General features: G+C 41.0%; 2 protein-coding genes across 2 annotated transcripts; one reads left to right on the forward strand and one right to left on the reverse strand.

Moving 5' to 3' along the window:
- Positions 1-1180: 1180 nt before the first annotated feature.
- Positions 1181-13034, forward strand: LOC115691083 (SNF1-related protein kinase catalytic subunit alpha KIN10-like). The gene is made up of 12 exons (XM_056319110.1): positions 1181-1403; positions 3404-3602; positions 3704-3888; positions 4016-4198; positions 4295-4426; positions 4618-4803; positions 9642-9731; positions 9809-9889; positions 10678-10794; positions 11557-11787; positions 12402-12540; positions 12854-13034. The coding sequence occupies exons 2-11, from the start codon at positions 3413-3415 to the stop codon at positions 12513-12515; spliced, it is 1509 nt and encodes a 502-aa protein (XP_056175085.1). The 5' UTR covers positions 1181-1403; positions 3404-3412; the 3' UTR covers positions 12516-12540; positions 12854-13034.
- A 161-nt stretch (positions 13035-13195) lies between these two features.
- On the reverse strand, positions 13196-16521 carry LOC115691115 (probable receptor-like protein kinase At5g61350). Its single transcript, XM_030617697.2, has one exon. The coding sequence runs from the start codon at positions 15985-15987 to the stop codon at positions 13486-13488; it is 2502 nt and encodes an 833-aa protein (XP_030473557.2). The 5' UTR covers positions 15988-16521; the 3' UTR covers positions 13196-13485.
- Between the last annotated feature and the right edge of the window lie 71 nt (positions 16522-16592).

The raw sequence follows: 16592 nt of genomic DNA on the forward strand, positions 1-16592 counted from the left end.
GGGCATGAGAACTCTCGTTTTTGAGATTATTCCTCTTATTATATGGTAGTTTGAGATATAAGGAATTTATAATGGAGAAATCTATTTTTATATGCTTAGGTGAAGGGTCGACATTATTGACCTTCTAGTTTAAGAGGATTTGTTGGGAATCCATATAGAACCAAGAAATTAATGCAAGCTAGAAATTATAACTCGATAACCAAAACTAAAGCCATGCCTAAAATAGCATAGTCTTGCACTTGCATTCTACATCTGCTTGGCTTTTTTTTTTTTTTTTTTTTGTTTTTGGGTAGATTTCTCGAGAAATTATTGCCGATGCATTTGTTACGGGATATTGGACGGATGCTAATGGAGGAGGGTAGACTCGCATCAGGGATACCGGTTTGGAATTTTTCGCGGGACAAAAACTGATTTTGAGTAAATGCGTTATTGCGAGGTGCTGGTTTGGAATTTTTTTTTGTGAGACGAAGATTATTTTGTGATAAATGTGTCATGGCGTTTTAATGATATTAACCCTTATTTATGTGGGGTCAATATTCTCATGACATTTTGGCCATAAAAAATAAAATTTTATCTCTCGACATATAATTTGAATTGGGAAAATTGTCTAAAAAGTCATAATCCTATTATACTTTTGCCAATTTAGCATGAACCTTTCAATTTTGCCAATTAAGTCCATTCGGTCAATTTGCCTAGAAATCGCTGACCATGACACCGCCGTCCTACGTGGCACGACCGAAGCTGATTTTGGCAATTTTTTGATAAAATTTAAATATTTTATAGATTTTTCATTAATATTTTTTTCTTTTTCTTTTCTTTTTTAAAACCGATGTCCCGGGCCACAGGCGAGGGGCGCTGCTACACCCTCGACTGTTGGCCAACGAGGGCCGTGACGCCGATGCCCTCTGGGGGAGGGGGTCACGGCCCTCGCCTAGATTTGGCGAGGGCCGGGGCCTTGACTCAAAAAGTGAAATCAACCCATCTATGATTGGGCCATGATTAGCGTTAATCATTAAATTTGCAAAACCGTACACGGGCCCAATTGCCGGAGCCCAAAACCACGGCCCAAACAAGGTCCGGATAGCCCGGCCCGATTCTCGGGGGCCCAAACGGCCTGTCGTTCCAGGCAGAAGAGGCAATTCGAAGGAGACAAAGATCAGTGCGTCGGACACAAGCTGGCCACTTTGATAGGATGTTGACATAAAACCATTGTTTTATACACGACCGAGACCTTCCTTAAATTGCGGTAATGGCGGAGTTCCTTGTTCTTGTTGGTTCCGTGCGTCGACGTCCATCGGCACCTTCGTTCGGATCCTGCAGCTGGGTCGAGGTGGTGTTGGCAAGCATCGTCTGCTCCGTGGCGGAGGCCCTTCGCTCGCGGCGGATTCCTCGTCTCCGTTCTGGTGCGTGCTTTTTTGCGCCCCCCCACCCGTGTCAGTGTTCTGAGTGTGCTGTGAGTCGTCGATGCGGGATTCTTTCTTTTTTTGTCTTCTTTTTTGATATTTATTGTTGGGTCTAGTTTTTTCCCTGGGTTTGTGCTTACTGTCTCTGTGGGTTCGCGATTCTCTTTTTCCCATGTCTGCGAACTTGTTGAAAGCTTCAGTCTCGTTGTGTGACCGGTCTTTTGGATAGTCGCTTGGATGGTGTTTTTTTTTTTTTTTTCGGAATTCTACTAGAAAGAGAAGCGTATTAGTGTGGGAAGTGAGAAATATTGGATACGTGTTATTATCAGTCCTCCTGTAGAGGCAGCTATTGACGTGTGTATGCAGAATAGTCTTCTTGCATGCGTCCTTGCGCATATATGTGCATGATACGTCAAAACTTCATTTTTGCATGTTGGCATTCGGTCGTGGTTCATGATGTGGTCTTAATATCTCTTTCTTGCTTAATGGTTTGGGGTTTGTAGTTTGTTTGTTTGTTCCGGTTTTGGGGTGATGTTATTTTTTTCCCTAGAATTCCGTCTTTTTTCCTGTGTCACTTGGGTAAGTGGTTGATGGGTGTCTCTGAAATTCTTTTATGGAGACCAATAAGCTTGAGAAATGGACAGTTTGATCGTATTTATCTTTAGAAGAAAGAACTCGGATTCCTGCTTAGTTAGTGATACATAATCACTCGTCAGCTTTAGAAACAGATGATGTCCAGATGTTGAAAAAAAGGCAGTCTAATCAATCCCTTGCAAATCAAGAGTTTGCTGCTTCTTGGACAGGCTCGGTCTATTCAAAATGGCTTGTGAAGTAGGTGGAAAAGCAGTGATTTATATGTTAAGACATCTGGAGATTTATTTGGTGTATACTAATTGAAGAGTTGAAGATGTAAGAGAAATGTACTGTGCTATTTTAATTGTCATGCTGTTAGCTTTCTTATGGCTTCTTCTAACATTGAGCGGGGTTAGGTTGTTTGGTCGAATCGCTTGCGTCGTATTTTCAATAAAGATATGAAATCTTTACTCTCAGAAAGCAACAGAATTCCATACTTCTTTATTGGTGGTGACTGGTGAATTCATATTTCAAAATAAAGTATGTTGTTCTTCTTATTACCTTTGGTCCATGTAGTTCTACTTGATTTTTGTCAAGTTGTTGTCTCAATGATATCTTGTGCTCAGTGTATCTTCTGTTTGGCCATGATCTTTAGGCTAAAATGTTCTGTGATATGGTCACAAACTCAAATGATGGTCAAAGGCTTTCATATGAATACTCCAAGGCGGATTTTTTATTATGTTTTGCTTCATTGATGAATAATGCTGCTGGAAGGGTAACCTAAAGTAACAAAGTATTCTGTATCATTAGACGGTCATTATTTCAACCGTGCCTGGAAGATTTTCAGTTTCGCGTCAGCTTTCATTTCTTAAATACCAACTCCCTTGTTTCGTGTATGCATGCGCTATTTCATAGGTAGCATGCACAGCTGGCATGCCTTATAAATACCGTGGCTCTCTTTGTACACGTGTATGGAATTGTTACTCTGATACATTTCCATTCCCCTTTGTTGATGCCCTTGAAGTTTCACTAGATCTTTTTTTGTTGGTATTGGGGGGGGGGGGGGGGGTGTGGATAATTGTTTCGTAAAATCTCCACTTGACTTGAAAACAAATTAAACACGAAAATTTTTTGCATCCAAACTCCCTTTGGTGGAAGATTTGTTGATTGATCGCCCAATATGTCCGAATTGCATGTAGGTATCCAGTCCTGCTGTACTTTTGATTGTCTATTTCGTTATTTTTTTTTTTCTTTTAGCCACACAAATGAAGTGGAAGAAGATGATCTAGCAACTGCTTTGTTACAGCTGAATGATGCAATTTTATCTTAAGTATCTTGTCTTGTGCTTTAAGAAATATTATTAACTAAATTATATTTTTACCAATATTTTCTATAAAGAATTATCTCTTTCTTTCCCAACTTCTCAGGAAAAGACAATGGAACAACCCTTTCGGCGAACAAGGTCTAGTGAGGACCCATCCCTGAAGAATTATTGGCTAATAAGAAACATTGGCCACGGTGCATTTGGCAAAGTGAAAGTTGCAAAGCATAGACTAACTGGTATCAAAGTGGCCATTAAAATTCTTAACCGTCACAAAATGAGGGAAAAGCGCATGGAGGAAAAAGGTATGTCTGTATTGGCAGCCAAGCTCTCTTCTTTCATTTGCTGAGATGCTTGATAGTTTTCGAGGGTTGAATTGATACTAATGTCAAGGGATTTATTACAGTCGGTCGGGAGATTAAGATAGGCAAACTGCTGGAGCATCCTTATATTATCAGGCTATATGAGATCATAGAGACCATGACTGATGTATATGTTGTCATGGAGTATGCAGAACGTGGGGAGTTGTTTGATTATATTGTCGAGAATAGAAGGATCAGAGAGGATGAAGCACGGAAGTTTTTTCAGCAGGTAGCAATACCAGTCAGTTGTTGCATCTATCTATGCATGCATCAGCCTTTCAATCTTTTTATATAGGAATGTGCTTTTGCCTCCCAATAAGTCTTTAATATATCTGTCGGGATCTTTCTGGAAACAGATCATTTCGGGTTTAGAGTACTGCCACAAATATAGGGTGGTTCATCGAGACCTTAAGCCTGAGAATCTTCTATTGGATTCTAATGGCAATGTGAAAATTGCTGATTTTGGCTTGAGTAATATTATGCGTGATGGCTATTTTCTAAAAACAAGTTGCGGTAGTCCAAATTATGCTGCTCCAGAGGTGCGTTTTAACTCTTCTGAGTGGATTCTGTTATTATCCAACGGTTTTAGCTTGCTAGAAGGGCCATGTTTCAGCTGAACGGATTCTCATGTGCAGGTTATCTCTGGTAAGCTTTATGCAGGGCCAGAGGTTGACGTCTGGAGTTGTGGTATCATCTTATATGTCCTTCTTTGCGGCGCTCTTCCTTTCGATGATGAAAGCTTACCTAACCTCTATAATAAAGTAAAGGTATCAGTGATTGTATTTTAATCCGCACATACTGTGGGATTTTACGTATTTTTTAATTCGATTCCACGTTAGGGGGCTTGTCGTGGATTCATGTTCACTAGGTTATGTAGTGCTTTAGTTCAATAAGTTGACATGATCTTTTACTGAAGTTGTCACACTGACAATATTTTAGCTGATGGCAATTCTTTCAGAGTGGAGTTTATACTTTTCCAAGTCATTTAACTTCTGGAGCAAGGGATTTGATTGAGAGGATGATTGTTGTTGACCCTTTAAAGCGGATAACCATTCCTGAAATTCGTCAACATCCTTGGTTCTTAGCAAATCTTCCTTATTATCTGGCTGCTGCTTTGCCAGATATAACACATCACACGAAGAAGGTACATGTCTTTTTGGTTGAATGGCGGCATTCCAAAGTGGTCTTTCCTCCATTTTGAATCTATAAGTTGATCCACATCCTATATTTTGGTGCAAAATATTGGGATGAAACAGTTGTGCCCTTGTTTTTGTGCTCGATATTTATTAAAACGTTAAGTCCTTGAGTTTGATGAGAAGGGTCCATTGATAATTTAAAATTTTATTTTTTCCTTGTCATGTCATTTATCAGATCCAAATAGTTTATACCTTGTAAGTCCCACTCATGGCAAGGCTGATTGGGGTAATTAGCCTCCTAAGAACTAATATTTAACTCACTTTCATCTGTAATCCTCTGGTTGCGCCTTTTGGGTCATTTCCCAGAGGGTGTTTTCAAATTCGATCTGAAACTTTGGCAAGCTTTATGGTTTTCCGAAGCTGAGATATGCTGACAAAACATGAAAAGATATTGGCGAGACCAATAGATGATGCCCCAAAAAAATCCCCCCCGTAGGAAACTTAGATGAATGATAATGGGTGTAAGCTAATGATGAGTTGTAGAAAAAGAAGAATTGGACTGTATTTAGATTTTTTCTCCTACTGATAACAGAAGAAGCATGCTCCTTTTCGATGTGCTTCTATTGAGGGATGAGGCACCTGCCTGTAGTCAAGATATAGCCAGATGAGAAAAATGAGTTCCCCAGAGATGACTAGAGAGAAGCTGTCGCACTTGGCATCATGGAATCCTGTTTGTACCTTTGGGGTAATGGCCCTTCAAAAAAGTTAGATATCCCTTTGCCCTATATGATCTATTGTTAAAGTCATCACACATTGCTCATCTATGGGATTTCAATAGTGTAAGAAGAATAATGATATATATTTTATTGATCAGAAAATACGGTATATATACACATCAAAATCCCAAAGACCATTATACCCTTTAACACTCCCCCTCAAGCTGGAGCATGGATATCAAGCATGCCCAGCTTGTTACAGATATACTCAATCCTACTTCCCCCTAGAGATTTGGTAAAAATATCAGCTAGTTGTTCACCGGTCCTAACATGACTAGTAGAAATAACTCTAGCTTGAAGTTTCTCACGGACAAAGTGGCAATCAACTTCGATATGCTTGGTACGCTCATGGAAAACTGGATTTGAGGCAATATGGACAGCTGCTCGATTATCACACCACAACTCCATTGGCGCAGGGTCTTCAAATCCAAGTTCAACTAATAATTGACGCATCCAAACTAGCTCACAGGTAGCTTGAGCCATAGCTCTGTATTCTGATTCTGCACTTGATCTAGCCACAACACTTTGCTTCTTACTCTTCCAAGATACTAGGTTTCCTCCTACAAAGGTACAATACCTTGATGTAGACCTCCTATCTATAGGAGATCCTGCCCAATCAGCATCTGAGAAGGCTTCCACCCTTCTGTGACCATGATCCTGATAAATGAGATCACGACCGGGAGCTTTCTTCAAGTATCTCAAAATTTTGATTACAGCAGCCCAATGTGAGGTACGGGGAGAAGACATAAATTGACTCACAACACTCACCGGAAAAGAAACATCAGGTCGAGTGATAGTCAGATAATTTAGCTTTCCAACAAGTCTTCGATACCTCTGCGGATCATCCAACAGCTCACCATCTTCTGCTGTCAATTTAGAGCCCACTTCCATTGGTGTATCCAGTGGTTTAGCACCTAGCATACCTGTTTCTGTAAGCAAATCCAGAACATATTTTCGTTGTGAGATATAAATACCTTTCTTCGCCCGTGCTACTTCGATACCCAGAAAATATCTAAGAAGACCCAAATCCTTTGTATGAAACTGCTGTTGCAAATACCTAGAGAATAATTCATTAACAAACTGCTGTTACATACTCAATTTTCTAAGAATGCAAACAGAAGCAGAAAATTGAGTATGTACTTCATTAACAAACGCACAAAACATAGAGAATAATTCAGAACGACTTTTCATTAGATATAGCCAAGTGGCTCTTGAATAGTCATCTACAAAAGTCACGAAGTACTTGAAACCCAACTTTGAAGCAGTAGGACATGGACCCCAAACATCAGAATGAACTAAAGAAAACGGCCGAGAAGCCTGTTTATTGACTCTTGGACTATAACTAATACGATGCAATTTTCCAAACTGACACGACTCACACTCAAAACTAGATAAAGAATGAAACCGAGAATCAAGTTTCTTCAAACTTGCTAAAGAGGGATGTCCCAAGCGACAGTGAACTTGATGTGGAGAAACTGCTGAACAAGCTACACTGGTAGCATTATCAAACACATGTAGTCCCCCTGACATATGTCCTTTACCAATCGTCTTCTTCGTCTTCAAATCCTGAAAAACACAGGAATCAGGATAGAAGGTTATAGAACAGTTATATTCTTTGGTAAGATGACCAACGGACATAAGGTTAAATGGAAAATTTGGGAGGTACATGATAGAGGATAAAGATATGGAGGATGTCAGTAGTACTGTGCCTATCCCTTTTACTGTGGACAGAGAGCCATCAGCTAATGTAACACTAGACGAAGACTCGTGAAAGACAGAAAAGATACCTGAAGATCCAGTCATATGATCGGTAGCACCTGAATCAATGACCCAGGGGCGAGAGGTAGAGGAAAGACATGCTGTTGCATTACCTGTCTGAGCAAAAGTAGCTGTGGAAGAGGAAATTGGCTGAGAAATCTGGAACTGATTGTACCTAGCAAGTTCCTCTTCTGACATTCTAATCAGTGTTCCTCCTTCAGAAGACTGCGAAGAAACACCCAACTCTACTGCATTGGCTACATTAGCGACAGCCGAATGAGGGGGCTTTCCATGAAGCTTATAGCAAAAACGCTGAATATGTCCAGGCATACCACAATAATGACATGTTCGTGCAGGTCCGGTATTACTCCCTTTGTCACTAGAGATGCTACCATATGACTGTGATTGGCCTCTATTGAATCCACGGCCACTACCACCACTATTAAAGCCACGGCCACTACGACCACCACCACAACCTTGACCACCACCTCGATTTCCTTGGATTGCCAAGGCAGAACTATCACCTATGGGGGATATATCCTTAGATGACTCACGTGAAACCCTTAAGACCCGAGAAAAGGTCTCTGTTAGTGAAGGCACGGTATTTCCTCCAAGAATTTGTGAACGAACTGCATTGAACTCTGGTCCAAGTGCTCCCAAAAATCCCATAACAGCCAATTGTTCTCGTTGCTCCTGCATCATCTTAACATCAGAGGTAATTGGCAAAAGATGATTAAACTCCTCATACATTTGTTTAAAATCAGCAAAAAATTGAGTAAGAGACCGATTCTTTCTGTCAGCTCTAAAGAAATCTTGGGAGATTTCATAGATCCTTGAGAGATTATTTTCCCCAGAATAAAGGACATTCAAGTAATCCCACAAATCCTTAACAGTAGTGGCATGTGTAACTAAGGCAGCCACGTGAGATTCCATAGAATTCCACATTTGCCCAAGAATTCTGGCATCCATGGTATCCCATTTAGTATCAGCAGCAGTTCGTGCACCTGTCAAATGGTGATTTTGCTCTCTTCCGGTCAATACTATCACCACAATTCTCTTCCAATGCTGAAAGTTGGTGATCCCAGCTAATTTTTCCTCAGTCAAACGATTAGAAGATGTAGATACGACTTCAGTCAATACTCCTTTGTTCTTATCTGCCATAATCACTCACACTAAACCAGGAACAAAACTCTACAACCTATCACAACAACTTCAAAATGATCGACCAAATCCGAACCAATCAGCACATCAGTTCAGTACATCAGTAGTTATACGCAACAGTACTCAGCCCCCCCTCTCAATCTACATGTATAGCACTACACGTAATCAGCCAATTAGCCAAACCAACATCACATCCAATCATCCAAACCAACATACACAGCAATAATCTCCCTTCCCTCAAGCATATCAGCAACCAAGTCAAACTTTAGAACACATTCACCTCCTCCTCCTCCTCCTTCTTCTTCTTCTTTTTCGATTCCACTTCAATCAGCAGCCATCAGAAGGGGCCGCTCCTCACTTAGTGACGTCAGAAGACGTCGAAGTGGGTCGCCTGGCCTGGAAACCTTCGATCGACGCCTGGAGGACTTAAATCGGCGCCGGAAATGGGGTCGCCGGGCCTGGACGACCTCAGGTCTGGCTCGCCGGCGCCGCCGGGCCCGGACGACCTCGGGTCCGGCTCGCCGCGCTCGCCGGCCTGGACGACCTCAAACCGGCTCGCCGCGCTCGCCGGACGCCGGGATGAGGTCGCCGGCCTTGTATGAGGTTGCCGGTCTTGGGTTCTACAGTGGATGAGGTCGCCGACCTTGGGTTCTACGGTGGTTGGTGGTGGACGACGGTAATTTTAGGGTTTAGGCTCTGATACCATGTAAGAAGAATAATGATATATATTTTATTGATCAGAAAATACAGTATATATACACATCAAAATCCCAAAGATCATTATACCCTTTAACAAATAGCACTTAGATACAGTTATATTTTCCCACCTAATAGCTTAAGCTTTTTGATTGGACTCTCTAAATTCTCTCTCCAGCTAATAGTTTAAGCTTTTGGAATGGACTTTCTAATAATTCTTTTACAAAAAATTTTGAAGTATGTAGCTACAGCCTAAAGGATCTGGACTTTCAATTGATCTTCCAGGTGTAGTGTAATTGCTAATCTCAATAGTGACGTCTCAATCATTGTCTCCAAAGAGGCTTATAAATACAAAAGATTCAGACTCAAGCAAAAAAATTGCATTCAGAATGTATGGATGTTCCTGATCCAGTTCGTGGTTTGTTATTCCTGATCCTGCTTCCATACTAACACAGGTTGATGAAGAAATACTTGACCGTACGGTTACGTTGGGTTTTAACAGGAACCACGTGGTTCAATCTCTTCAAAACAGGATACAAGATGATGTGCTCTCCCATCTGATCAAATTTTGGTCTCTGTTTATTAGATATCCATAATAACTTTCTTCTTTGGATTATTTCAGGCTACAGTGTCGTATTACTTGCTGTTAGACAACTATATCTCTGGTAATAACGTTTATGGTGCAGAGCTCGATAATAGTGCGGTTCGTATATCTTTTTTCCCCCCCAACTATGTGCATTTTATCAGTTTTAGTTGTGCTGTGCATGTCATACATGCATCCGGAGAGCAATGGCTTCACAGCTTTGAGGCCCTTAAGCATTGTTCTCCTGTTTCTCGATATGTTTGTACTTTACAAAAGGTATCTGGTATATCTCTCATAATTTTAGATTAATGGTTGCAAAAGTTCCTAAAGTCTCTTAATTTGTACGGCAATAATCCTGATAGGTGGGAACATGGTTCGGATGCCATTAGATTGGCGCATGATTTCTCTCTAGAGAAAAACACGGCACAGATGATTTGATAAGCATCTTGTTAAGCACAGAGCTTGCAACTCTTCCATTTTGTTGAAAAAATTAGATCATCATTTCTATGTAAACCAAATTCTTGATCGGGTGATAGCGGGAACTTAGCTGATACACAGATGGCTTACAAGTGCTTTAAGCATACTTGATGAGGAAATTTTAAGTTTTAAAGCACCGATTACATGCATCATTAGAGATTCAAATATCTTGAAAACTGCAACATTTTTCTCATTTGGCTAGTCAACAAGTACCTCAGAGTGCTAGTAAACAAAATCTTTTTTGAATAGGTAAACTTTGAGGCATTAGGATCAGGGATATATCAAAGTCTTGAAAACATTTCAGTTTGTTCAAGGATTATGAGTTCTAAAAATGAGTATGTGTTTCAGTTTATCAAATCTTGAAATCATTTGTAATTATTTCAACGATTTGGGCGTGGCTTTCACCTTGAATTTTCTCTGCTATTTTCCAGGGACTTATTTCATCTGCTGTTCACAGCGGTGGGTTTTCGGTATCTGTTGCCCAGCAGCTTATAGAACATCAGACTACTCAGTCACCAAGTGTGGGAAGATGGGGTCTCGGATTTCAGGTTTATATGATCACCTTGTGTGAATTGTTGAACAGTATATTTATTCTGCAAGTAAAACAATGTACTGAACTTGTTGTGATGTCTGACTTGTATGTGTACTTTCTTGTTTCCTCCACATGAAATGCAAAAGCTAACGCAAGCAGCAAAATAGCATTCCATTTATCTAATGGATACATATTCAATAAGAAATCTGATTATTTGTTAATGTGAAAATAGTTTGAGACCTTCATAGCGTAAATTGAGTTGCTAAATCATGAAATCTTGTGGATGTTTGAGCCTCAGCGTGCTCTTTGCCTGGAATTTTGCTTAATTATTTTGCAATGTTTGCGATATACGCAAGATATACTGTGAATGAGTGGCAACAAGCTCATTCTTTTTACTGAGCTTAACCCTTTGAATTGCAACTTAAGTTTTATCTGATGAGAAGTAGAAGGAATCACCGGTGACAAGTTGTAGACCAACTCGATAATTCAGTCGCACACTGATCCCCATAGTTGAACCCAAATAATCCTTGCCCTAGGTTTAATTTGTGTTTAACGGAAAGATAATAAACTAACTAGCCACAGTTATCGGGTTGAAATTTGTACAATGCAATGAGCAAGGTGTGACATCAACAGGAGTACTCATATGCAATTAAGTTACAGGCTTTATACTCATGAAATAGATCCATAAGATATCTACAGGAGTCTTTTCAACCTTATGGTCATTATATTTATGCAATTATTTTTCAGTCTAACCATGGTTATTGGTCTGATTTTTCAGTTTGGACTGCAACCTCATCATATTATGGTAGAAGTTCTGAATGCACTACGTCAGCTAAATGTCTGCTGGAAAAAGATTGGACACTACAACATCAAGTGCATGTGGTCTCAAGGTGGTCAAGTTCAAGACCTTACTAAAAATTGTCAGCATAATGGCCTCCATTTAGGCAATGAACCTGCAACCATCCAGACTAATGAAGTGTCTCAGAACACTGTCAAGTTTGAATTGCAGGTACTTCAACCCTCCCAATTGTTTCTCTATTTCTCCTCATTTCCCTTCTCAACTTTGCACATGGATTGCCGTTCTAAAGCCATCATACTCTTGTCCAAAGTTTATGAAGTAGACTTCTAAATTGCAGTTACATTTCTAAAAGTTTAAGATAGGGGATAATAACATGGCGTCATATCTAGGCACACTTAACTCTTCCACTTGTGTTTGGACGGGCAGTTTTCTCTAAGCTCAAACTGTGAATATAGATCTTAAGTAGGAAGGAAAATCAGGGTCCCTAGAATTCAAATGTAGGATCTCTACTCCCATAGCTCATTAAATTCTGTGAGAGTGCCACCTTCTCATCTAAACGTCTGTTAGTTGATGGATTACTGGATAGCAAACATCATTTTCAGTTGCAGTGGGCTGGATGTCACTGTTGAGCATATGCAGTCATAGCTTATCTTAGCTACAGATAATTTTGTTTACGGGTATTAATCAAACAGGATTGGAGAGAATTACGTATGTTGTGCCTTATCCATGAAAGTACTTCTGTCTTTGGACAATGAATTGGCTCACTGTGTTGACAATGTTATCTGGTCGACATTACTAATATTTACTTGGTTGTTATCACGCAGCTGTATAAAACTTGTGAAGAGAATTACCTACTGGACCTCCAGAGACTTACAGGTCCCCAAGTACTCTTTATTGATCTTTGTGCCAGTTTCCTTGCCCGGTTGCAGTTATTCTAGAGTGGCAATAATTACTAGAAGAGAGGTAATCTAAACACAGTAAAACTATCAACTAGAACTCTTGCTATCAGCAATACATCATTTTCCTTTTAATAATTGAGGACTCCAATGTGACTTTCCTTCCTAATTTATTGATCTGCTTGCTTTTGTGCTCTTTTTTCCCCTTATGCAAAAAATCAATCAGCTTGTTAGGGAGGTAATTCACATTGATAATTTAATTGATTGACAGAGAAAGGAATTATGAGGAATTATCACTTTCATATTGCATTTTCTGCTAATCCCAATTGCTGCTAATTGCCGAAAACTATTTCTTTCATTGATAATTTCTTTTGCAACAGAACCTTGTCTTCTCATAATAACAGAGTTGTGCCAGAAATCTGGAGATGTGCTGGCAAGTGGAAAGTACCAATTGGGAGACGGACCACGCCAAACTTTAATATTCTGCCTTTTCTGCTTTTGTGTACCATGTAAAATATTGATACTATGTCTATCGTAAGATGATCCTATTGCTGATGAAAAGGAGAATATTATACATAAAATAATTGCTCTCGAACTATCCAAAAATTCCGACAAACAGAAACAGGTTAAGCTTGCTCAAACGATCTCTGAAAGACAGATCCAGTAAGGACAAGGTCATGGAATCTTTAACCCTTCATTAAAGAATGAAGGATATACATAACAGGTGCCATGGCTTAATCAGTAATCGTTGAATCAGTGGTAAAAAGACGTTGAAGCAATGATCACAGAGAACATTATCTCCAAGTTTCTGGCTATTCACTCGAAGGAATACAAGGAGAAGGAAGCGCTATAGCATCTATGAATTTTAGAATGATGGAAACTGAGAAGCGAGAATCAGATTACCAAAAGAAAGTTTGAGTGGATTAAGTTCTCCATGGCAAAACATACATAATGAACTTAAAACTATTCAAAGCCGGTGAATAGAGGCAGCATGTCTTGTATGCTAGACTTCTCAGACTTGCAATCCTCCCTCTGGGGGATCACAACCAGGGGAGGCGGAGGCCTCTTCGAGCTGCAATGCTGACTCGAGGTTCCACAGAACATCACTCATTGCAGGCCTATCAACACCATATTCTGCGAGACATTTCTCTGCAGCTTCTGCATACTTCTTAAGTGCTTGAAGGCATATTTTCCCGGAGATGTGAGGATCGATTATTTTCTCAAGCATCCCCTTTCTGTGCCACTGCATTGCCCACTCAGCCAAGCTGACCTGCTCTCTTGGTAATGCAGGATTTATGGCTGGCCTTGCACATAGTACCTCAAAAAGCACTACTCCAAAAGAGTAGACATCAGATTTGTCAGAGAGTTGCTGTCGCCTAAAGTACTCAGGATCAAGGTAACCAAAACTGCCCTTCACAGCCGTGCTCACATGGGTTTGGTCCAAATTAGGTGCTGCTTTAGACAACCCAAAATCTGAAACTTTGGCTACAAAATTCTCGTCCAGGAGAATATTTGTTGTCTTCACATCACGGTGTATGATGCCTTGGGCTGCACCAGTATGGAGATAGTGCAAACCCCGGGCTGCACCAATGCAGATCTCAAGCCTCTGTTTCCAGGAAAGTGGGGGAAGGCTTGAACCGTAAAGGTGGTCGCGGAGGGGTCCGTTTGCCATGTATTCATACACAAGAATCATTTCCGAGTTCTCATCACAATATCCAATGAGTGAAACAAGGTGACGGTGCCTGACCCTGGAGAGCATCTGTATCTCAGTTTGGAACTCGTTGATGCCTTGCTGTGATGAAGGGCTTCCACGCTTAATTGCAACTTTTGTTCCATCTTCCAAAGCTCCAAGGTAGACTTTGCCAAACCCGCCGACTCCAATAACTGCCTTCTCATCAAAATTTTGCGTTGCTTCCTGTAATTCTTTGAAGGTGAACAACCGGCCAAAACCAGCACTTGCAAAAAAGCTCGAGAAACCGCTCTTGCTCTTGCTGGAGCTGAGGAAGCTTGATCTGTAGCTGGTTCTACTGGACAAGAGATGAGCCTTGCTATTATTGAGAGGGGAGGACCATGATGAGAAGCTCTTCATGTGGTTCCAAGATTGATGCCTCTTCTTCTTCTGCCCAAGAAAAGTCTTGGCAAGCAAGACCATGGCTGTTATTCCAGTTGCAAGGGCAATGGCTGCGATAATCTTTATCTTGCTTGTTCGAGGTCCTGGTCCCTTGGAAGAACCGGCTGTCAGATCACTGTCCAGGCTTCTGGCAGAGTTGCTCATCTTAAGGATTTCAACCCCATTAAGGATTGCATTTGGTGAGCTTGGGTCGACTGTTGCTGCTGGACCGAGTTGAATCATGATGGAGCCATTTCTTATTGCTGAGGCATCAAGCACAAAGTCTTTATAGTAAGGTACTGCTAGGCCTCCTGTGAGGGATGACAGGTCAAGACCGGATACACCCATCAACCCATTGATGTACAAGTCAAAGTACAGTTGATTGAGGCTTTGGCTGACTATATCACAGAAATGCATCCTTATCATGTATGAGAAACTCGGATCGACACTCATCTGCCATGTTAGATTGAAGTTCTGCTGATTTACCCCAGAATTTACCATTTGGTCTGCTGTAGCATAGACATAGTAAGGAGCAGTATATGCTGTGGCTCCTGAGTTTGGATACTTAATTACGCCAAAAGGTACAGAGACGTTTTGAGCTCCTGCTGCGAAAGTCATATATGCATTGTCTGGCTGCCATGTCCTAAATAGTGTGTCGTTAGAAGGACTTACAGTGGACCCTCCAACGTTCAGCCGGTATGTTACTTCGTAATCATAGGTAGTTAAACCGGTGAACTCACCGAGTGGAAGAACTGCAGTTGCAGTATCAGAAATGAGGGAGTCTGGTGCCGACACAAACTCAAGTGCATTGACAAAAGAAAATGACTTTTCAGATGTAAATTTGAGGAGCATTGTATCTGATGAAGTAACACTTATAAGGTACTCTTTGAACACCAATTTAGAAATATCCGTCACGCTGAAGTCATACAACAGAACTAGTTCATTGGCTGTGACCGTGAAAACAGCGTTTACGAGGTTATAAGTTGGGCAAGGAATCGGATGGAAGTAGAGACGGACCCAATGGAGGCCCGCATGAGAAACCTTGAATGTGTAGATGGCTTCATCAGGAAATATCCTTGCTGTGCGGTACAACGGAAGCGAAGAAGCAGGATAACTAGAAGAGTCACCGGTGGGTAAGGAATCGACCTGAGCTAGTACGTCTTGCTTGGTTCTCAAGAGAGGAGATGCATCGCGTTCAGATAGGAAGATTCTCCCATCATCAAGCTTGGTCTGTTGAGGAGAACCGCAATCTACGAGATAGATGTCGGGAGGCATGTAAGGCCCTACGGTGGAAGAAGACGATGGAAAGTCGCCGCCTTGGGCAGAAGCAAAATACACGAAGAGGAGTAGGCAGAGGAAGACGAGGGTCGGCATGGAAAGTGGAAAGCAATGTGGAGTCTTCATTGATGCTTCCTGTTCATTTGATGCAACAATGGTTGATGTTCACAGAGCAACTGAAAGAAACCTGAAAGAAGATGGTTTCGACCGTGTTTTTCCGGTCATAAGGATTAAGGAGACAGAATTCAATCTGTGTAGTGGGCTGCCGATTTGTTCATGGTCATATGATTGACTTTATGAGAAGAGAGAGAGAAGATTTCGTTCTGTTTTCTGGGGCTAAGATGGTTGTGGGCATGTAAGGGAAGGACGTGCAGAGATGTAGTGTGGGTGACGTTTCTATGGAGACAAGAAGTTGTTCATGGAGTGTTAAAGAACTCATGGTGACGGCTGGCTTTTGTGTGAAATATTCTTTTCTGGGGAGTCTTGCAACTACCAACTGCCGTGAGAGAGAGAGAGAGAGAGAGAGAGACTTTGGCATAGGAAAGTTCTCTTTTGGACCAGCTCATATAAAAATGTTGGCGTGGTTTGGTCATAAGATTCTCATAACAAGTTCTTTCATCTTGAGATTACGCGTTTCTACGAGTATAATTATTGAACAAAACAAAAGGGGTGGAGGCATTTCTGGCCCGAAGGCAAGAAAAAAAAGGAAAAGTACGAAAAAAGTCCTAAAT

This window comes from Syzygium oleosum, unplaced genomic scaffold, assembly GCF_021117445.2.
Source record: "Syzygium oleosum isolate NSW1041296 unplaced genomic scaffold, Sole_v2.1 Sole_v2.17, whole genome shotgun sequence".
Taxonomy (NCBI): Eukaryota; Viridiplantae; Streptophyta; class Magnoliopsida; order Myrtales; family Myrtaceae; genus Syzygium; species Syzygium oleosum.

What these genes read in the sequence shown, in the direction of transcription:
- LOC115691115 (XM_030617697.2), bottom strand. Translation starts at nt 15,987, where the DNA reads ATGAAGACTCCACATTGCTTTCCACTTTCCATGCCGACCCTCGTCTTC.
- LOC115691083 (XM_056319110.1), top strand. Translation starts at nt 3,413, where the DNA reads ATGGAACAACCCTTTCGGCGAACAAGGTCTAGTGAGGACCCATCCCTG. An exon ending in AAAACAGGATACAAGATGAT is followed by an intron (nt 9,732 to 9,808) that starts GTGCTCTCCCAT and finishes GGATTATTTCAG; the next exon opens with GCTACAGTGTCGTATTACTT. An exon ending in GATGGGGTCTCGGATTTCAG is followed by an intron (nt 10,795 to 11,556) that starts GTTTATATGATC and finishes CTGATTTTTCAG; the next exon opens with TTTGGACTGCAACCTCATCA.